This window comes from Erithacus rubecula (genome assembly GCF_903797595.1).
Source record: "Erithacus rubecula genome assembly, chromosome: Z".
Taxonomy (NCBI): Eukaryota; Metazoa; Chordata; class Aves; order Passeriformes; family Muscicapidae; genus Erithacus; species Erithacus rubecula.
The window spans coordinates 7,836,229-7,859,205 of record NC_136661.1 but is presented as its reverse complement, the minus strand read 5'-3'; the positions used below and the strand labels follow the sequence as shown (position 1 = coordinate 7,859,205).

Here is a 22,977-nt window from a genome sequence, read left to right as displayed (position 1 = left end):
AAACTACAAGTGCAGGAAAGATAGGCTCCACAATGCAAGTGTAGACTTTATCAGCTGATGGGCAGCTGTAGAGACCATGTCTTTATAGAACAGTTGGTCATGCAAGTGGAATACTGTTGTTACAGTTGAGACAGATGTTACTGACAGCTAGGAAGCTTTCTCACTGCAGACTTCATATTCAAATAGGGTTTAAAATATAACCATATCTTTTCTATTACAGTTGTTTAATTGTATTATTATACAGCACTTACATATCTGTGCAATCATGGAACTCAGGTCTAATAATCCCAGTTACATGATTAGAGTAATGGGATTTTTGCTTTTTCTCTGGGAGATGACTGCTGAGCTTGAAAGAGACTTTAAGCTTTGAGCAGAAGAGCTCAGAAAAGCATTTTAACATAATTTTTTAAGATCTTCTGTCCCTCCAGGCTTCAGACATATATGTGCATGGTGAAGCCTAGCCTGCAATTTCTTATGAGGTTCTTTTTTGTATATATAGTCAAGAAAATCTTAAGCTTTGCATTTACCAAAGGAAAATGTAGATACAAGTAAGAAACACTTTTATATCCATCAATGAATATTTCTTATTCCCTGTTCCAAACAGTTTTCATTTTCAAACATGAAGTGAAAACCAGCAGTAAAGAAATATTTAATGTTCTATTTTATACCTTCTACCATTTTCAGGTTTTATGGTCATTAAAAATTACAATTTATGAGCACGAGTCTATATAGTTGTCCTTTTTTCCCATTTTGACTTGACTATTTTTTTTTAAATTTGATTTGAGAAACCTACACCAGACTTTCCCATTGTCTGTAGCAGTAGGAAAAAGGGTAGTCTGTGAATAGGCTTATCTGATAACACAATTACACTAAAATTTTGCCATCATAAGAGCAGTTACAGAAAAATAGGCCCAGGCCTAACCAGCTCTTGGGCCAAGTTCATACTAAGAGTACCTAATACTTTTCTTCATGAATTTTGTAGAATTACACTTGCACATGATGACTCACAGTTTTCTGAGCCTTGGTAATAATGGGGATCTTTTATAAGGGAGTCAACACACCTGAATTCAATATTAGTATTTTTCCCTATTGTCAAGCAAACTGGGATAGATAAGAGCATATATTATTTCAGTTGTCATATGATCTGGGCCTTACAAAGATAATAGTGTCAAGACCTCATGTTTAGAGCATTGAGTAAAATATAGCGTTCTCCAAGCTTAAAATTTTCCATATATATCAGCTTGTAATTTATGATATAAAATGCCTCACATAATCCACATATGTTTGTAAGAGTGTGTAATAATGAAATTTGTACATGTAAAAAACAATCAGCAGATACAAAAATATATTATTTTTAACAAAAGTTTATAATATACATCAAATTTGGTGAACATTGATATTTTTAAAGATATGAGCAAAAAATCCAGTTTTAAAACTTGTCTTAGATACTGCTTTGGCTCCTGCTGAAGTTTAATCTAAATCCCCTGTTCTAGAAATAGCAATACTTCATGTGCTTGAAAGAGGGCCAGGTTTTTTTCAGATTGTCCTAGTAAATGATCCTACTTTTTCTAGTTCAACTTAGCTCTAAAGAAAAAGATGTTGTTCTAAGAAGTGACTGGGGAAAAAAAAACCCTCATGTTTTTCCATATCAGGAAAGTCACACTGAAGCTCCACAAATCTGTGTTCATAGGAAATGAGGGGCCAAAATATTGACACAATTTTTTTTTTCCAATTGTGTCCCATTTGCCTTATTTCTTCCTCTGGCGTTTCATGTACTCAGTATTAAAGAGCCTCTTATGAATATATTATTGATTTATTTGAAGTTGACAGCCACATTTTTTGCTGGTTGATAAAATTACCAACTTTGACCTTGATTAAAAAAAGAACCAACTCTAAAGGAGCAAAAAGAAATATTTCCCTCTAATAACATGTACATAGTCTTTCTTTTAATATTATTTGTTACTATTGTTAATGTCTGACTTTTTCCACTTAGTATCAGCAATTGTTTCTTAGTAAAATGTGAAAACAAAGCACAAGAACTATTAGACTAGGTACAAGTTTTATGAAATTATCAGTATTATAGTAGCATTTTCTTAGTAAAGCCTTTTGGTTGCTAAGATAATACACATTAGCTGGAATGTAAGGCTCTGCACTTATTTCATGATCACTTTATTATGAATTGGTGGAACAGTACAGACAAAACAAAAATCTAGAAGAGTAAACTAACAATTCTATATTACTTTCAAATTACATTATAAATGGAGAGTGGCACATAAAATCATTACTGGTCTCAAAATTTCCATTATTATTGTCATTGTAAAGAATCTAAGCTTCTGGAAGACTTTTAAACAATTCAGAAGAAGAAAAAAAAGAAAAAAAAGCTATACCCTAACTACAAAGTTTTGCAATGGAACATAGACCTGTGTGGTCTCCTGGAGGCTGTAGGGGTAGAATTATTAAAAAGTGTATCTTCAAATATCTCAGTTAACAGCAAATAATAAGGTACCAATATGACTTTAGTATTTCATGCAGAGAGTGTTCTGAGCTAAACAGAGAAAATTGTCCAAGTGTCCTTAGATAAACTGAGGTTAATCCATTCAGAATGAAAGCTTTTTTATTGCTGTGTGCTGGTAGGTATTAAGGCAATGGGGACAACAGAAGTATTCTGGTGTTTACACGTGTATTTGTCTTTTGTTAGCATCATTAATTAGCATCAAATGAGATATTAATTACAAATTTTCTATTGCATATTTAAACCAACACAACCAGTCTAAGTCTGTAATAGGATAACAGATGACATTGATTTATACTTTCTGCTTTCCAGGAGGTACCACTAAAGTGTCATGTAAAACCTCACACCTAAAGCCACTTTTCCTTGCAAGAGCAAACCAGTCAGCAGTGCATACACATTGTCTTCTTAAATGTTTCTCATAGCTACTCCTATTATCCATACAGTGATTAAAAGCTGCATGAAAACATTGTCCATCAGGACCATATCACAGGTCTTTTGTTTCTTTGCATGGCCAGCATTAGAAAATTATTTTTGTCAGTGCTTATGTCTCTTCCTGAGGGAGAAATAGAAAAACAGAAAGGCAGAGAAAAATCTCCATAAGTAAATATCATACATGACCTGGGAAAGAAATAAAAATTGAGCTCTTGCCCATTTTACTTTGTAACAAGCTGACAGCATAATGAAGTTTCCTCTTCTAGGTATTTTTCTTTGTTCCCACACAGTGCCTTGTAAGAAGATTGTTGTAAAATTTCAACCATCTTGAATAGGATCTTTATTGCTTAAGCTGATACAGAGTCTTATTGTGGTGGACCCCAAAGTGGGTGTGTGCCAGAGGGTGTACAGCCTACCTGAGCCAGCAAGGAAACAGCAGCAGTTCAGATCGACCACTGCTGTGAGCAGTGACTAACAAAGTGGAGCTCTGGTGCCTTAAGGACTAATTAGAAACTTAGAAGAAAAACAGGCAGTTCCACTGGCAGTAAGAACAGGAGATCTAAGTGAGATTCCCATATTTGCTAGTTAAAGATCTGGATCATTGCCCAAAACTTTGTGTGTGTTTGTGGGAGTGAAAGACAGCGGTAGGTAATTGTTGTATTTTTCTCTTCTATAGCTTTTTAGTTGCTTGTTTTCAGTTGTAACTAGAGAAGTTTCATCTTAGGCTCAGAAAAGAACAAAGGCTAGTTGCAAATTTACTTTGTCAGTGTCAGATGAAAGGGATTATTCCTCAGATAACCAGGAATACCTGTGAGTAAAAGTTTTCACTATTTTTTAAAATTATTCTGCTATCCTTGTACATTTAAGTGTGAATGTTTCTGTTTTTGGGGATAGTTCCTGTACTGTCTATTTATTTATTTTCTTATTTCCTTGCTGTCTAATTGTGTATGCTGCTCTTGCAGAAGCAGTCTGCTGGAAGGGACTGTAAGATTGTTAAGGATTACCCTTCCTGCCTCTTCTCTAATAGTAATAGTTCAGGGAGCTTCATCCAGTAGGCATGTGAAGCATACTTTTAAAATTAGGTTTTTTTCTTACAAAGTTTCTGATTTTCAGTTAATAGGTGATCTTTAAAGCTGTTCTCTTTCCCTTTTATTTTTAAATTGTTTTTCTCTTCTTAAATTTTCATATTATGTACATACTAACAAAGTACTCATTGTACCTGCTTTTAAATTACATATTTCAAAGGCATATGTCATTGAACAGAATTTACAGTGAAACTGCAGAACCTGCTTTATGTGTTATAAGAATTAATATAATTTTAATTATAGAACCAGCAGTATTCAGCCATAGATCTAACATATGTTAGAGGAAGAAAATAAATGGCTGTTTTATCTTCCTTTCCTGATACCTCATCTGGGCCCAACTAATAATCCAAATCTCCAAGCTTACGATCCTTCAATAAGCTCCGTCCTGAGAAACATTCCAGAATTTAACCAACAAGATGAATTTAATTTTAAGAACCTGCAGGTGTAGTCTGTTACTTTGGTTACACTGTTAATATATTATGCAAACTGTATGCTTTGCATTGGAGAGTATTTGTGAAGTATAGAGTATGTCTCAGCTGTTCGCTAGCAATTGCTGGAGGTTTATATCTACCTGTGGGACAGACACTGGTGAAATTGAGATTGAGAAGCACCATTTTGGGGTTCAGCTTTGTTTTGGTTGGTTGGTTCAATTTGGCTACCTTTCAGTTCTGTCTGGGTGGATCAGGAAGTCTGGTGAGTTCCAACTTTTTCAAGAATTACACCAGAGAAGTCTGTCATCATCATTCAAGGGGCAGGACATCACAGAGTGGAAAAATTAGTTCCAATTTATGTTATTTTACTCTGACACTGTGGTTCATGCAAAGAAATAAAATCCAGAAAATCTTTAGTATGCTGTCATCTGCTATCTTTCTACAAGTTTACACTATCTTTCTACATGCCATGTAAGTGTTGACAAACTGTGAACTCAGCAGTGATCTTTGTGGAAAAGTCTTCACTAAATCTACACCTTTTATTTTCAGCTAGTGAAAAGGAACAGCTATCAATATAAGGGATCAGTAGAGCTACTAACAGTTCTGAGTCCCATTGGTCTTTGAGAGGGCTGCAGTTGCCCAGATGCTGTTTTCCAGACAGTTCAGGGACATCATGAAGGGGCTCTTTTCACTGTGCAATCACAAGATGGCTGCTTAGAATCACAGAATGGTTTGGGCCAGAAAGTACCTTAAAGATCATCTAGATCCAGCCACCCCCTTTGTGGGCAGGGACGCCTTTCAATAGGCCTTGGACACTTCCAAGGTCTTCTTCACACAACTCACTTCCACAACTTCTTTGGGCAGCCTGTTCCAGTACCTCAGCACCCTCTGTGTAAAGAATTTCTTCTGAACATCTAATCTTAAGTATTTCCTCTGTAAGGTTACAAATGTTGTCCCTTTGTCCTATCTCTACTTGCCTGTAAAAAAAGTTGCACTCCCTCTTTTTGACATGTTCCATTTAGGTGGTAAAAGGCTGTGATGAGGTCTCCCCAATGTCATCTCCAGGCTGAACAATTCCAGGTCTTTCATCCTTTGTAGGAGAGATGCTGCAGTCCTCTGTCATCTTTGTGACTCTCCTTTGGACTTTATACAACAGGTCTGTGTTTATCATGTGCTGAGGACCCCCCAGACCTGGACTCAGTACCCCAGGCAGGTCACAGAAGAGTAGAGAGGCAAAATACCCCTCCCTCAGTCTACTGGCCACAGTTCTTTGGATGCGGCCCTGGATACAGTTGACTTTATATGCTGTGAGCACACACTGCTGGGTCATGTCCAGCTTTTCATCCAGGAGAACCCTCAGGCCCTTCTCCACAGAGCTGCTCTCAATGAGTTATTCTCCCAGTCTGTGTCTGTACTCATATCTGGGACTGCCCTAACCCATGGGCAGCTCTTCACACTAGAACTTGTGAGACCTCCTGAGATTCCCATGGACTCATTTCTCCAGCTTATCCGGGTCCCTTTGGATGGCTTCCCTTCCTTCTGTTGTGTCAGCTGTACTTCTCAGCTTTGTGTTGTCTACAAACCTGATGAGGATGCATACGATGTCACTCTTGATGTCATTGATGAAGATACAGAAGAGCACCAGTCCCCAGACCTCTGTCTGCCCTGAGGAGCACCACTCCCCACCAGCCTCCACCAGGAGGGTCCACAAGACCCTCCACAACTCTCTGGCTACGTCCATCCAGCAAATTCCTTATTCACTGAATAGTACATCCATCATAGCCATGCCTCTCCAATTTGGAGATAAGCTGTCACATGGGATAATGTCATGGAAACCTAAGTACATGACATCCATAAGTCTTTTGTTGCCTTGAATCACCTCCTTGTCTTGCATGTACCTTAACACTGCTTCCAGGAGATCTGCCCCATGATCTTCCCAGGCACAGAGGAGAGGCTCACCAGTCTATAGTTGCTTCTGTGTTCCTTCTTTCTCCCCTTTTTAAAAATAAGAGCCATATTTACATTTTTTCAGTCAACAGGATTTTACCTGTCCACAAGGACTTTTCAAATATAATGCAGAATGGCTTGAGAATAACACCAGCCAGCTTCCTCAGGACACTTTTAGTGTCCTGCTGCCATTGCAGTGGGAGCTTTCTTCCTACTACTTTACTAGAGCTTTCTTGCTTCAATTTAAGCACATTACTTATTCTTCTTCCCTCTAGGGACATGAACTGTTCACCATTTTCTTTACATATTTCTATCTTTTACATAGTCAAGGACAACTGCTGTCTCCTCTCAGTCTCCCTTTTTGTGACACAACTGGTTTTTTCAGTCTTTTCTCCTGAGTCATCCTTGCCAAAATTCTTAGCCTTATGACTGCTATAATTTGAAGCCTTTTAAAGTTGATTGCATCTTACTCTGTGTTAAGTGTGTATATCAGCCCAACTATGTCTCACTGACTTCTCTTAACAAAAATAGCATCAGTTTCTCCTCACCTGTGATTCTTTTATTGGTAAGTGTACCAGTATATTCCCTCACTGTCTATTCTGAAACATGGCTATTTTTTTTGACAGTTAATTTCACTTTTTGTATTTCTGCTGTTGTTTTTTTTCTTCCTAAGTTTAGAGGTTTGCATTCATTTTTATTGAATCTAGCTGTGCTGATTTCAGACTGTTTCTAAAGTACTCACAATTCCTCCTGATGCAATCCCCAGATTTTAGTCCTATGTTACCTATATCACCATCCATGTTGTACAATAAAGTATGGACTGGAATTAGATTAAGGAAAAATTAAATTGCTTCTCATAGTAAAATTTCCTTGCAATCTTTTTTTGAACTAATTATGACTATGCCTTGATGGTTTTATTAACCAGCTGTGAGCTCTTTGGAACTGGTTGTGATGATTCCATTTACCCATTCTCTCTGCTTATAGGAGTGTCACAAGGGACAGTATAAAGAGCCTCACTGAGCCAGTTGAACTAGCACAGAGACGCATGAGACTGGTTTTATTGACTGCCCTTAGATAAATCCATACTGTCTGCTCATCATCTCCTAATAATTGCCAATAATATACCAAAAATTGTAGAACTTTTTGGACCAGAATTTACTGCAGTCCACATTTTCTAGTTGCCCACCATACACTTCATCATGAGACTATTAATAAACAGGCATATCTAAGGTGATATACATTTTAATGTAAATTGCAATTTCATGGTCCCCTTGCTTCAACCAATGGAAACCACAGGACTGTTTCTCAGATTTTTCAATGACTGCTTTGCATTTATCCTTAACCACTTACCTTCTTTCCTTGTTTTTTATCACATAGGTAGACCATTGTTGCAGTCAAGTATGGCTGTAAAGCTCTCCTTGGAATCAGACAGGCCTGTTGTACAGGCCAGGAGGGTAAGGAGTATAGCCAGGCATAGATGGACTGCAGCCTCCATGAAAGCTAAGACATGACATGCACTGAATGACAGTGAACTACCATTTTCCTGCGGGTATATCAATTGTGCCCAAGGCAGCTCTTTGATCAGAAAACAGGCATGGCACAGACAACAGTCATTCTGGCATTATCAAAGAGCCATCTAGCAGGACTTATGTTTCCACCTTAGTTCTCAAGTTTTCAAAAGTTTCCATTCAGATCTCTGACTGTTACACCCACCTTTCCACCATGTTGATGTGGTTAACTTGTCCTTTTGGCTCTTTTAGCAGTTAGGACTTTCCTTTGTCTATTCCTAGCAAATCTAGGCAATAATTTCTGAGTTGGTTCGAACAACTGTTGCTGTCTTCTGTTACTTTTACTGTACTTTCTTCCTTTAGTTATTGCAAAACTGTGAAGTCAGTCAAACAAACTATTCTTATCTGAAAGTCGCCATCACAGGTTACAGGGTTTGTCATCCATTTGACTGATTTAGTTTGCAAGTTCTTTCTACTGGTGGGACACTGGAATTGATGTCAGTGCTCTTGAGAACTGTATTTGCTCTCAATTAGCTACATTTGTCCAGGCTTTTACCAGAAAGGAAATTTGGCCCTTCATACATATGTGTACTTTTTCATTACTTCTTCTTCCTTCTTTCCTTGTACTGAAAATTCATATTATTTCCTCTTTGAAGCATCTGGTAACCCTATATTGGATGTAATTTAAAGATGTCTTATGTCATTGTTTACAAACAGCAAGTTCTGCAATAGACTGCAACACATTTTTTACATCTGCTGGTACCTCTACTATTTCCATCACTAACAGGTATTTCTGCATGGAGTAGAAACTCTGTTTGACTCAATTTGCTGTAAAATAATAATTTTGATAATTTGAGTTTTGTACATGCATTCATTATCAGATATTATTTGTACTGGGAGACTGACTAACAATAACCTTGATAACAAGGAGCTTTTCTTTCCAAAATAGGTCAGAGGTAATCTACAGAATACAAAGACTTCATCACTTTCCCTATATGGCTTCTTGCTTATGCAATCCTTGAATAATCTTTAAAAGATCTTGGTTTTGATTTTTGGAATACCACTGATGAGTAGAAAATCCTCTTCCAAATGGCTCTCTTTACCCTCTCTATAATTCTAGCTTTGTTGTGTCTGGGATTGCTGCTGCCTTCATATTGGAGCAATATCACACTCACACCTGGCATGGCTTTTTGACCTAAAAGCAACTACTCCCATTTATGCAACTTTTATTTTCTAAATCAAACGTAATACCTCTAATACCTTCAATACCTTCTATCAGGTTCTTGTTGCTTCACATGAACAGAAATGTATTAAGTGAAATTCAGGGTTTTGTCATGCTCAAAAAAGCAGCAGTAAGTGTTGCAGAATAGGTACACTAGTAATAGGAATCAAGAGGCCGCAAAGGAGAAAAGGTGCAGGCAAAACTGTCCGGTGGCATCTGGTAATTCTAAGATGCCTGCTAATGCTTGATGGAGTTGAAAGAGTCTCATGTGGAAGAGAGTATCTTCTGTATTTTCCTTTTCCCTATTTGCTCTGGTGGGCTGCAGGCTATTATTTTTACTTGGAATCTGCTTAACTGCATCTTGTTTCAAAAGTCGTGTCCTGAACCCCTGTGGTGAAATATAGTGTTTTCTTACCATTTCATGGCTGATTATTCTTAAACTGATTATTCTAAATCATGTTAAACATTAATTGATTTGTTTCCATGAAAAATGACCATGTTACTCTGCTGTATTTTCAGACTGCATACATTATTATCACCCAGGGATTTCTGAAGAATTCAGTTCTCGTCTCTCTCTGCTTCCACAAAAATGAGTTAATTAGAACTTAAGTTTTTACCTTGAATGTTTAGCCAGATAGGCAGATTTTTAAATTCCTTCTTTGGTTTGCCTTGGGCTTTTTACATCAAACTACCTTAGTAGTGTAAGTATGGGCTTACACTGTTCAGTGAGCGGTCTTGTCTTGTTTTCATCCTGTGTTCAATTAAAAAAATATTCACTTATGTGATATTCATTTTTATAGCTGCTTTATTATTGCATTTTTGCTTTGCAGAAATGAATCTGCAAGTACTGCTATGAAGGTAGCAGTCACACTTTACTTAAGGCCGAGGTTATTCTTTCTTGAATAGCGTTTCCCAGTTTTGAAGGCTGCAATATAATGATAAAAATATGTTGGAAGAGTGGCAAAATCTTGGACTGCAAATGTTTTATGAGATTTGCACCAGCTACAAACTAAGAGGAGTCTAGAACATTATCAAACTACATTTCTAAACACTTGGGCCGGGGACTAAATTAGCTAAATACTGGCATTTGGAATTTGTACAGGGATAATTGTAATTATAAGTATTTTTCTCTGCTTAATTAAAGGCACTCCTCTGCAGAAATAAGAAAGCAATTTACTCTCCAACCAGGCTTTGCACAGTTCTGTCAACGAAGCTTAAGTACCCCTGGTTTTTCTACATGTAATCTGGTAAGTTCTGGGTTTATCTTCTTTACACAGGTGTGGCATGTACATTGCTTAATCGTTTTAGGGTAAATTAAATGATCTTGTAAGTTGTCTTGCTTTCCACTGGCTTCCACCTGCAACTGTTAAAAATACTGTCTGGGGAGCTGAGGAAATGGTGCTGTGGAGAAACGTGAGAATATTCCTTGGAGCCTGGAATAGACAGTCCCTCTGCATATTATTATGAATCAAAGTTAGTAAGTGTTGGAGTATATTATGTTCTTTCCCTGATGAAAGCATTCAGCTTCTTCAAAAAAATGTTTTGTGTGGTAGTCCTTCTTCTCCCCCCAGTTTTATATACTGAGCATGCTTCCATGTGGTCTGAAATATCCTGCGGTCACCTGGGGTCTCCTGTCCCGGCAGTGTCCTCTCCCAGCTTCTTGTGCATCCCCAGTCTCCTTCCTGGTGGGGTGGTATGAGGAGCAGAAAATCCTTGGCTCCTTGTAAGCACTGTTCAGCAATAATGAAAACAAATGTTATTATCAACACTGTTTCCAGCACAAATCCAAAACATGGACCCATAATATTTACTATAAAGAAAAGTCAACTCTATCCATGCCAAAAGCAGCACAGGTCATTGAATAAAGAGGAAAAAAAAAAAGAAAGGTAAATGCTTGACAAGCTTGACTTAATACAGTTTCCAGAGCTAGCAGCAGGGACAACATGCTGACTGTTTTTCAGTGTGCATGTTAAGTGAGAAATGCTGAAGTATGTCCCAATTGGCATAGATATAATTGAGTCAACTGTTATGTGTCCCGAATCATCTTCAGCCTTCCGTGTGTTATCACCCTCTAAGGATGTCAGATCATATGACAGTGCCCTTATGACAAAGGGAAAAAATGCCAGATCTTTTAATTGCCTTTCAGGAGGATGAGAATTCTGCAAATATAGTATGCCATAAATAAAATTGACTATGATTTTGGCACTGTCCTTGTCCCTTCCCTATTTTTTGATTCTTTTTGTGAGGCCTGATAAGAAGAAGCAGGAAGAGTCTTTGTGCACCAATGATTGTGAAAATCTAGAATCAAGTGGTTGCTTCCTGTGTCAGGGCCTCCCGCCACTACTCACTTCCTTAATCTGAAGCAATGTGATCTTTAACTTGTTCCCTGTGGTTGCTCACCCTGACGAGTTCAGGTCCCTTCTTCTGCACGCAGACAACCGCTAGTTCTACCAAAAACACTTGGCAGCGTTTCATTTACCAGGTGTTGCGCCGTAGCCGCCATTTTTGTGTCTGCTGTCACAGTCTGCATGCCTCTAATTTGTCATCCTTAAAAAGGTATGTTTGCAGTAATGATTCGTGTTTTGCACGCTTTTATGGTATGTGAAAAGGAGTGCTGGCTCCTTATTTAAGCCATTTTCTGTTTTTCCTTTGAAACGTTGCACCACTTGTTAGGGACATAATTTCCCTCCACCTGCATTTACTTTTTACACTATCTTTTTTACATTTCTGTCTAATTTACAACAGTCAAAAGTGCATATTTCTGGTAATTAAAGGATGTTGTTAACACTTGAACAAGATAAAGAGGACACAATGAAATGCATTGTCCTGCCAGAATGGAAGAGTGTGACTTCTGAAAGAAAGTGCAATGGTTTATCAAAAATTAGATTGTATTAAGCAAAACTGTTTTACATGGAAAACATTGCATCTTCAGCAACTGAAAAGATGTAGTATGCTTTTGTATACTTTAAGCTGTATTTTACTTTAATCCTCTGTGAATTGCTTTTTTAGTAGATCTAAATATATATATTATATCTGTTTCTATTTATTATATGTAATTTATTCATTATATATTCTTATATATAATTGTATCTAAAAATCTCTAGATAGACCTGTTTACATATTTTTATACTAACCTGCTATGCTTTACCCACTGACATTACAGTAAGCAAGCTTCAACCATATTATGCTGATGATTAATTTTTAAAAATGCAAAAAAGGTTTACTATTTACTCATAGCTGTTGATCCAGCATGTTCAGCACTACACTGTGTGCAATGCAGAGGTAGTGCTTATACTAAAAACAGAGTAGCAGAATATTTTTCTTTGGCTGACTGCCTCATAATTTGATAGACTTGCTGGCAATGTTAAGTTTTCCCTTTGGCTAAAAGAGCAAAGAAAGGGAAAGATTTTTCCCAGAGACATTTTTGAAAATTCAGTGGATGTACAGGAAGAGGATCTCAGAGTCTGTGTTTATGCAGAATCCAGTATGGTTCCCTACAAAAAGGGAACCTGGGGTAGGGGGTGGTACTTGATTGGGTTCAAAGGTCTGTACTAAAATATTTGCAGGAATATTTACCACAGCTAGGTTTTTTTCAGAAGTTTTAATTGGTTTGCTTCTTAGAGCTGTTTCCAGCACATTTCTTCCAAATACGTGTCACTTTCTACAAGATATTTCTGGATTTTTGTTATTTGAAAAACTTCCTCAGCTGTATTTCCAGAATACTAAAAAGGTTCCAAAGCTTGTATTTGCTATTAATTGTTTTTAACACATTTTCTTATCTACTGTGGCTGATGTAGCATATTAAGTGTTAGCCATTTTAGTTCAGAGTTACTGGAGCTTTGCCATTGTTAAGTCTCTATCCATGTTTCATAAATTGAGAAATTTCTCATTGTCCTGTTGAGCTAAAATTCCTGATGTTGTAGATGTAACAATGGTATGCATATGTCACTTTATGCTTCGGCAAAATTCTTGTCGTCTTCTGTGAAAACCTTGCATGAGCAGACCTCAGTATTCATAAGGGAAGACTTGCTGATTTTGACTCACAAATTTTTTTTTTACTCCAGAACACTGGAGTATAAGGAGGATAGCTTAAGAGCACACTGAATGAGACAACAGACAAAATAACACTTAATTCAAAGGTATTTTGATACCAGCAAACCCCCCTTCTTTTCCCCGACAGCACCACAGATGTAGTTTTTGATGTCAGCTTCAGAAGACAGCCTTGGGAAAGATATCTGGGCTGACCAGTGCAATGCAATCCTCACTCTTTACAGAAGGGAGGATTTATTAGCTGGTTTTTGCTAGAATTCTTCTTAACAGTAAATAAGTTGTTCCAATGCTATTATTCTAATGCTACAACTGATTTTCTTCACTCTTACAGTAATGAGGTGTCATCGGACTTTCTGGAACACACAGAAAATAAACTACAGATTTTTCTAAAGCTGTAGTTTTTAGATCTCCTTTTTACTTGTCAAGAAAATCAATGATAAGAGATTCCAGTCTTTGTACTCAACTGGATAAATATTGTATTTCCTAAAGAAATACAAGGTATTTTTATTTGCTACATAGCAAGTAAAATAATTTTCAGTTTTGTCTATACATAGAATAACATACACTTTTAATACATAAAGTCACATTTACTTGTATGTGGAACATCTTTAGGTATCAAATCAAACGATAGTTTCTGCCTGTTTTTGACACTGAACAGATAAAAAGCAGTCAGTGTAATGGCATGCATGATTTATAGAGCTTGTACTTTAACTTTGTTCTGAGTGGACCTTCTGATTAATTGATGTAATGAGATAAAACTGCTGTTCTATCAAGGTGCAATGTCATGCACTGTAGAAATGGGGAGTATCTAAGGTTTGCAGTAAAAAATTCAGTAGTTCCATGTAATCTTTTGCAAAAACACTGTACAAACCCTTAAAAAATACAATAAATTAAAAACTCTATAATATAAAAGCCAGCAGCATCCAGAAAAATAGTATTTTCTTCTGGTTTTGAGTATATAACATCCTCAACTTTGTTTGCAGTCAAAAGCACAGAGCATCCCTAACTGTGTCTTTCAGGCACAGCACCTCAAATTAGTGCATCTTCATGGTGGCAGCAACCACAGTGCTTCCAGTTGGTCCTCAGCTCTGTAACTTGAGTAACTCCCGAGACCTGGCGTTGTTATTCCTGCGGTGTTTTGTCTGCTCTCTTGTTCCCATTGGCATTGTCTGTCGCTGCCATTTTGGCACCTCTCTTACATCTTTTTGGTTTCTAGGTTAGAAGTTTAGATGTTTGTTTCTGATGTGTGATAAATAATGGGACAATTACAATAGTTAAATAAATACGCCTAAATTACACTGTCAAGAACCTTCTGTTGCTAAAATAAATGCTTCTTTATTTCTCATTAGCCTTCCTTTTATGATGCAGTAGACCCAGTAGATTTTGAAGCCTTCCTGATGACGCAGCTGAACAACTTGGACTTAGATCTAGCACAAGAACTTGGGGACTTTCCTGAAGATGATCTGGATGTTGTCTATACACCCAAAGAGTGCAGGACTTTGCAACCCTCTGTGCCAGAAGATGGGTAAGGAGAGTTTCTGTCCCTCCAAAATGCTGCAAAAATAAACTTAGTTTTGAATCATTAAAAATAGTTTTGAAGATGTTGATCCAACATCACTCTGCCACCCATCCAGCCATTACACAGTTCCTGAACTTCAAATGTTTGAAAAATTATGCAAGGACAGGAGGATGGTATGAAAAATAATTTTTGCAGCTGTGATGCCAAAGATGAAAGTTGATTCTGATCATGTCGCAAGCACAATACTGAGGTTTGGGGTATTCTGTTTTTTTAGCCAGCTGTATGTTACATGGCATTGATCAGGTCAATAAGAATCTCTTTCTTAGTACCTGTCTTGCTTAAATGGGAGGAAACTATTCACACTTCACAAGGTTTGGGAAGGGGGGGTGAGTGTTAATTTCTAGTGTAGAAGTCACATGTGATTTTAGGCTGACATTGATGAAATAATTACCCTGTTTGCAACAGCTTAAATTAAATAGGTAGCATGTGGTGACACTCGTGCTTAATGGTCCTGCAAGTATTTAAGCTGGTTTGAAAAACAAGCATGCTATGAGCAAAAGAATTTTTCAGAATGAGAAAACCCATTGGAGAGTTTTCCAAATTGGTATTAGAAAGTCTATGGATTGTATACAAAATACTCTTCAGGGACTGTTTCACTGTAAATAGTACATTAAAGTAGAACTCCAAAGGCCTGTTGAGTTTTGCAAGCAGTAACAACAAGATAAATGCAAAGTCAGCCCCATTTAGCCCCAAACTGCTACATCTTCAGACATGGCTAAATATTCAATGTGTTTGGGATGTGGGGCTGGCTCCTTCCAGAGTATCCAGCCAGCTGTTCAAACTACAGCCCTATATAACAGCAGTATTTGTTCACTGTTTTCTGCCTGACATGACAAATGCAATGAGGCTAAGCAGGAAACACAGTTTGGGTGATTTTTCCAGATGTAGACTAGCTGAGAACCCTCCCTGTAAGCAAGGTTTCAGTCTGCAAGTTTCTTCTTGGCCCAGTGCTTCTCTCAAAAAGTTCAGGAGAATAAAGACAGTAGAGATGAAATGCCATACTAGGTTACCTGAGAACTCTTTGAGTCACACAGCTTCTAAGGGATTTTCTAATATTTGCACAGAAGGAGATTTTCACTTGAAGTTACTCATAGAAGAAGTCCCAACAAATTATTTTTCTATGGATTTAGAGAGAATGGATGTGGGAGGAATGGATTTTATTTTTTTTTTACTTGAAGTAATCTTTTATTTAAATTATGGACAAAAATATTGAAATAATTATTCAACTTTTGAAATTACATCTAAAATAAGGCCATTTCTTACCTTTACTTCCAACCATGCCTGATGTTTAAAACAGCAGTTACTATTTGTTTTTCCAATAGGAAACCATTCAGGCTTATGCTGTACAATCACTTTTAAGCCTCACTTGCACCACACAGTTATTAAGTGTTTTATAAGGAGTCTGTGACAAAGCTTAAATATCAATATCAACAAATAAGCTTTCAGCAGATTTTTTTTTAGACAGCAGCTTGCCACTTAGCCATTCACATTGCTATTGCTGATCTTAGTTTTTTTACAGAAAATCCTGGTCAAGGGTGCCAGGATGTGTTAGGCAAGATGAGAACACAGAAGGGGCATGCACCAAGGATTGGCCTGCAGGCAGCAGAGTCTTTGATGTCTCTGTGCGCCGAGAGCAGGAAACAGGTACCACCGACCAAACTGGGTTAATGTGCTGCCTGCCAGCAAACACATCTCCCACCTGAACCACGGCAGGAACCGCCAGAGGCAGGAACCACCAGAGGCAGGGGCACTCAGCCTGCTGTCAGCCAAGGCTCTGTCCTGCCACATCACCTGTTAGCCAGCCTCAGTGACCAGCAGCAAATCTCTTAGGAGTTCTGTGTAGAGAGTGCTAAAAATCATCATACCTTTCACCTCTTCCTGTATTGAATGTGCATCCTATCTACTCTTTTACTCACTTGGAGTGGAGAATGCTACAAATTATTTTGGAACAGGTGATTAAAAATGTTAAGAACAGGGATAGGGGAATTATGCCACAGGGTCGTGATGTGAAGTTCACGGGCACTGTCTTTGGCAGAAGGACTTGCAGTTCCAAATAGTATGCAGTCTATCAAGGAACACTGACAAGACCCTTCGTGAAAGGACACTTATTTGAAAAAAAATTATATTATAATATATTCTTAGAACTTAAAGTTTTGTTATGCTATCAGATTAAAAGCTTAGTGTCCCTTTTTTAGATTTTTCTTTGTTTCTGTGAGAAAGAGAAAATTGCACCTACCTAAAAATTATGTATTTGCAAGAGTTCAGGATCCGAGGCCTCTACAAAATAATTTTATATCTTGAGACTTGTTATCAAGTTTTGAACATCACAAGGTTGATTACGTAGTATAATTTATTTAATTTTACTATATATTATAGCAACGTCACTCTTATATTAATGGATAGATGGTGTAGCAAGTGATTACTTCTGTTAAATACATGTCTGTATATTTATCAGCACAGTACCAAAAACCTGCATAATGGAATTCATGCGGTAAAGGGGATTTTTTTTTAAACCTCAAACAATAATTTAGCAGTAAAATAAATATGCGGGAGAGGACTAACAGAGAGGCCTTTATCTGACTAGCATGTGTAGATAAATTTGTTTGTCCTGAAAGTATGACTTAGGAGCTGAAATATGTTGCTTTCTCCACAGGGTTGAACTGGACTCACATGTCAAAGACTGTGTCCAGACTTACAACCGTGAGTGGCTGATTGTGAATCGAAAGTAAGTGACATAAAACTAAATAAAATAAAAAATAAATTGTATTTTACTTATCAGAGAGGAGATGTTTGCTGTTATAAGTAATCCTAAATTATAATGATTTTAGTCAGCGATTGAAGATAAGAATTGACTTTTCGGTAGTATAAATAACTGTATCGTATTGTCTGAGATGGTGTGCATTGCCAAATACTTGCTGCAACTGCTTCTTAATTATCAGGCACTCTGGGAATGGATGGGAAGTTGATGGGAAGAAATTCACATCAACGCTCTGTAATGATGATTTATCTTAATCAGGAAAATGAGTACTGTTTGATCCCACTAAAAGGAAAGATAACAGGGATAAAGATTGCATTTGCATGCTTTTCTCTTACTCATGCCCTGAAAATTCAACATGATTTGATTTTCAAATGTGTCTGAAAACTGAAGGATTATGGGCTTTCCCAGCAGTGATTGAGTGTATTCACAGGATTATCTGTGTTATACCCAAATTTACTATTTCGCATCAATAAATAATTTCTGCACTTGAGGTCAGTGTAATTCAGCACACAGAGTTGGGCCTGTAGTCATCATAAGTGCTTAATTTCCGTTAGTTTAGTTCATTATTTTTATTTTATTTTATTTTATTTTATTTTATTTTATTTTATTTTATTTTATTTTATTTTATTTTATTTTATTTTATTTTATTTTATTTTATTTTATTTTATTTTATTTTATTTTATTTTATTTTATTTTATTTTATTTTATTTTATTTTATTTTGTTCTGCCCCATTCCATTTCATATGTAAAATGTCTAGGGAACTCTCAGCCTGTACTGTCTGTTTCAGGGATGTCTGTTCCCAGACTCTTAGGGGAGTCTATGGGATGTTTTGCCTCCTTCCTCATCACCTCACCCTGTTCTTCAGAAAGAGGTTTTTGGAGCTCTGTAGCACTTCCTCTTATCCACTCCTGTGCTCATGCCCAGCTCTTGAAAAGCAGAAGTGCTGACACATTTGCTTCCATTTTGTTGTGCCCCTTCATTAGCCCTTGTTACTCTGTGTTTGTCTGACATGATGCACATGAGGAGCCAATGCCTTATGGGCTTGCAGTGGTGATTCTAGAGAAATTTGCCCTTTTTAACTGTGTAGCTTGTGTTCCTCAGTACAGCAGCTGCTGGGGGTTATTAAGAGACTTCCTCCAGGCATACTGATGAAATTGATTGAATTCTCAGAACTGCTCTGCAGTTTGTCACTAAAAGTAGTCTTGTGGTTTTTGTGGGCTCTCCTCCTGCACCAGTCAGAGCAGAAGCACTAGCTCTTCCACACAGTGCTGTTCTGAGCATGCTGTAAAGAGCCAGCCTGCAGCTTTGCTTGTGCACAGGAGAAGGGAGTGAGCAGTAAATTAGGTGAGGTGGAAATTAGAACATAGCTGGTTTTGCATTTATGTGTGCTGGTAGAAATGTGAATGGAGCCATAGAAATACACATATGTGGAAAGTTGTGCTGAGGGTTTTATTCAGTCAGGTGAGGTAAATTTGCATTCAAAATCTTTTTTGAGCAGTTGACTCTGTGGTAAACACGATGGTGGACTCTGCCAGAGAGTTGGGCTTTGGCAGCTTGGCTAAAAGTGCAAACAAGTTATTAAAAATTACAATGAACAAAAGCACTACCAAATATGCTGCAGTGTCACATAAACCAGTGATAGACTGTTATTGGGAATCTCATATTATGCTTGGATAATATGCTTTTTCCTCATCTCATTTTCTTAGTTCAGTGTTTGCCCTTTAAATTGACGTATATTAAAACCATGGTTTGCCACTTGGTAAGTTTTAATTGCTATAATATTTTTCAAAATAAATAAACAATATAAATAAATTTTCCAGGAGTACTTTAGGGGAAAGGCTTCTCTAGTGTAGTTTTCATACCACAGAGAAAATGTGAACTCAGGTACATAAATTTCTCCATTAGCCATTTGTTTACCACCAAAGGTAGTGAAAAAAATAACCTATACAACCTCTTTTGGGTTCCTAAATTCATGAAGAATTTCTGCTTCCATTTTGGATAACTAGAGTGGTTCCAAAACAAGGTCACATCCAAGGAGAGCTGGGATTGTCTTTTTATGACCAGTTTTCATTGCAGTGAACTGGCAAATGATTAAAATGCAAACAATTAAAATTAAAACACATCAGACCATATAATTCAGTTACTCCCAAAATGTAATAAAAAGGTGTCTCCCTGATCAATAATTGCTTATTGTGTCTTCTTTATGAAAGTACTCGGATGTTCAGTCGTTTCTTTGGGAGTATCACAGAAAGGAAAATGAATGAAGCAGGATGTTGTAAATAAGGAGATTGATTGCAAAAAGACTGTCACAGAATTTAGCAAATTGCATACTAAAGAGAAAGAAATAAAACTTTGGATGCATCTAACATCTTTTTGTCAGGGTACCTGCGGTTTTATTCCATCTGCTGAAAAAAATGTAACTTGAAATTTTAGGAGAATTTTCCAAAATTACCAGCCTGGAGGGTTACATTGTGGCATAGAAGTAGCCCGCTTAAAAATCAGGCATTTTTTTGGAATGTGTAGATTGTTGCGTGTGATTAACTTGGGATGCTAGCTAGGTCCAGGATAAGAGCAATAACACCTTTGATGTATATAACTGAAAAAGCTAGCAAAGAGATAAGTGATCCTGATCCATGTTCTTAAGGTCACTGAAATAATCACCATGTCTGATGAGGAGATCAGAGCAGATTTTGTACCTAGGTCAGGTTTTCCTGCTGTCTCAGGCTTATACTCTACAGGTAAATGATCTGAATATTTTTTCCCTTTTAAACTGTCTTTATTATACATTGTAGAGTTGCAACAGTGCGTTAAAACATGTTAAAGTTGTGAAATGTCACATTTTTGCATAAAAGCTGTGCTACACTGCTTTTTTGCAGGAACATCTTTTCAGTTTTAAAATAATTTCTAATTTGTTCTTTTCTGTTTTATTTTCCCTTAACACCTCCTCATGTTATCTTGATTTTCTTGGGCTTCTCTGTAATAGAAACCAAGAAAATTCAGATATCTGTAGCCTGAAAAAGAAGGGATCCCGAAAAGATTTTCACAAAACACTTCAAAAACAAACGTTTGAATCAGAAACATTGGATTCCAGCGATGGAACTTTTCAGGTATATTTTCTTCACATCAGGAATAGTTATCAAATACAGCAGCTTCCCTCAAAGAAGCATCTGGTGTGACCTCCCCTTGAATGTTGTGTGCAGTTTTGGTCACTGCAATATAGAATAAAAGAGATATAAAGCTATTGGGGAGCAGCCAAAGGGGGGGGCTCAAAGCTGGTGAAGGGCCTTGTGGTGGAGCTGTGTGAGAAGTGGCTGAGGTTGCTTGGTCCATTCAGCCTGGAGAAGACTGAGGGAAAACCCAATTGCAGTCTTCATTTTCCTTGTGAGGGAAGGGGAGAGCAGGCACTGATCTCTCCCATGTGGTGACAGTCACAGCACCTGAGGGAAAGGACTGAATTTGTGTCAGGGGAGGTTTAGGGTGGATATCAGGAAAAGGTTCTTCACCCAGAGGGTGGCTGGGCACTGGAAGAGGCTCCCCAGGGAAGCAGTCACAGCACTGACAGAGTTCAAGGAGCATTTGGACAGTGCTGTCAGGCATATGGTGTGATTCTTGTAGTGCCCTGTGCAGAACCCAGAGTTGCACTCTGTGGTCCTTGTGAGCCCCTTCCAGCTCAGCCTATTCTGTGGTCTGTGATAGCATCAAGCAGAGCACCCTGCTCTCCATTAGGCCTCATGGCAGAGAAGGCATGAAGATCCTCTCTGCCAGATCACCAAGAGCCGTTCTGTGACACTCTGGTGCCCAAGCCACAGCTTGGTGCATTTTCTTGTTTTCCCGCAGGGCCCCCAGCAGGTGCCTGCTGTGGAGGAGGCCTCGAGGGCCACGCTGGCCTGCTCGGACCTGGAGCTGCGCAGCCTGCAGCCGGACCCGCGGCTGGAGCACCTGCTGCGGCACGTCAGCGCCGAGGAGTTCGAGAGGCTCAGCGAGGAGGCACGCCGCGCCAACAGGCACCCCGAGCTCCTCGCCCTCTACCCCGCCGTCGATGAGGTGAGCGAGGCCGGCTCTCTGCTGGCCTGTCCCAGCAGGCCCCAGGTTGGAGCTGCGCCACAGCGGATGAACGCCACGCTGCTCTCTGTGTGGGCCGAGCCACGTGCTGGGCGTATGGCTGGGTCAGGGAGTCACCTTGCATAGTAGCTTGTACTTGGGCTCCACAACTGCATATATTTGGTGTAAATGCCAGATAGGAGTCAGGAGTGTAAATATTCAGAAATAATAAATCTGTTTTCTTTCATCTCTGGAGGCATTTAACTGCCCACTGAGTGGGGGAGGATGCTAGTCTGTAGCAGTGGCTTGGCTGCTGTCACATAGATGTTTTATTGCAGTTGTTTCAATTGAGTATGACTGTTTAATGACAGGAAGATGCAGTGGAGATACGGCCAGTGCCAGACTGCCCAAAGGAACATCTGGGCAACAGGATTTTGGTGAAGCTGCAGACTCTGAAGTAAGTAATCCTTTACAAGCATTACTCACATTTCTGAATTCACAACAGTGTACAGTTGCACACCTTGTTACACCACCACAGGTGGCTGGTACAGCATCATTCACTGCTCAACTGTTCTTTCTTAGTGTAGCAGAGAATTATTTCTATCCATCTTTACAGAAGTCCTTAACTTGCCTGGATGAAAAGAAGTTGGGAGTGAATCCAAATTATATATTAAAAAAAAAAAAAAAAAATTCAGTTGGTGTCCTATACACTGCTGGACTTTCGTTGTGGTTTAACCGCAACTAGCAACCAAACCCCACACAGCTATTCACTCACTCCTCCACCAACAGGATCAGGGAGAGAATCAGAAGAATAAATCTGAAGAACTCATGGGTTGAAATGTAGACATTTTTATAGGGAAAGCAAGTGGCACACTGACAAGCAAAGGAAAACAAGGAATTAAGTTGCAGGTACCCAAGGGCAGGCAGGTGTTCATCCATCTCCAGGAGAGCAAGTCCACACGTAACATGACTTGGGAAGACAAACACCTTCATTCCAGATTTTCCCCCCTTGCTCCTTTTACCGCCCATTTATATTCTGAGCATGGTGCCATATGGTCTGGAATACCCCTTTGGTCATTTGGGGTCACATGTCCTATCCATGTCTCCTCCCAGTCTCCCACAGACCCCAATCTCCTCACCAGTGGGAGGAGTACAAAAAGCAGAAACGGCCTTAATTTTGGGCAAGTCTTTATATTATCAACCCTATGTCCAGCAAAAATCCAAAAACCTAGCCCCACTCTGAAGCAAATTAATTCTCCCTCAGCAAAGCCAGCACAACTTCACAAACAGAAGAAAAAAAAAAAAAGGCAGCATACAGTAATTTTTAACTGACCGCTGAGACCACCTCCCTGTCAAATTTAGAAAATATATTGCACGCAGTTTACTACCCTTCTTTTCCTCTCGAAATCAT

The 22,977-nt window shown here is 38.4% G+C and overlaps 2 protein-coding genes across 2 annotated transcripts in view; one reads left to right on the top strand and one right to left on the bottom strand.

Annotated features, from left to right (window-relative positions):
* Positions 1 to 22,977, bottom strand: part of LOC306814396 (putative COBW domain-containing protein 7) — a gene marked incomplete at its 5' end in the record, with an annotated part of 373,307 nt that overhangs the window by 12,445 nt on the left and 337,885 nt on the right. The gene's annotated exons all lie outside the window — the stretch shown is intronic.
* The window catches only part of DOCK8 (dedicator of cytokinesis 8), a 70,300-nt gene continuing 57,604 nt past the window's right edge, over positions 10,282 to 22,977 (top strand). The window contains 6 exon segments of the mRNA XM_079329955.1: positions 10,282 to 10,384; positions 14,537 to 14,712; positions 17,420 to 17,491; positions 20,509 to 20,632; positions 21,372 to 21,569; positions 21,938 to 22,023. Of these exon segments, the coding sequence (XP_079186081.1) occupies positions 14,585 to 14,712; positions 17,420 to 17,491; positions 20,509 to 20,632; positions 21,372 to 21,569; positions 21,938 to 22,023 (608 nt within the window). The 5' untranslated portion in view covers positions 10,282 to 10,384; positions 14,537 to 14,584.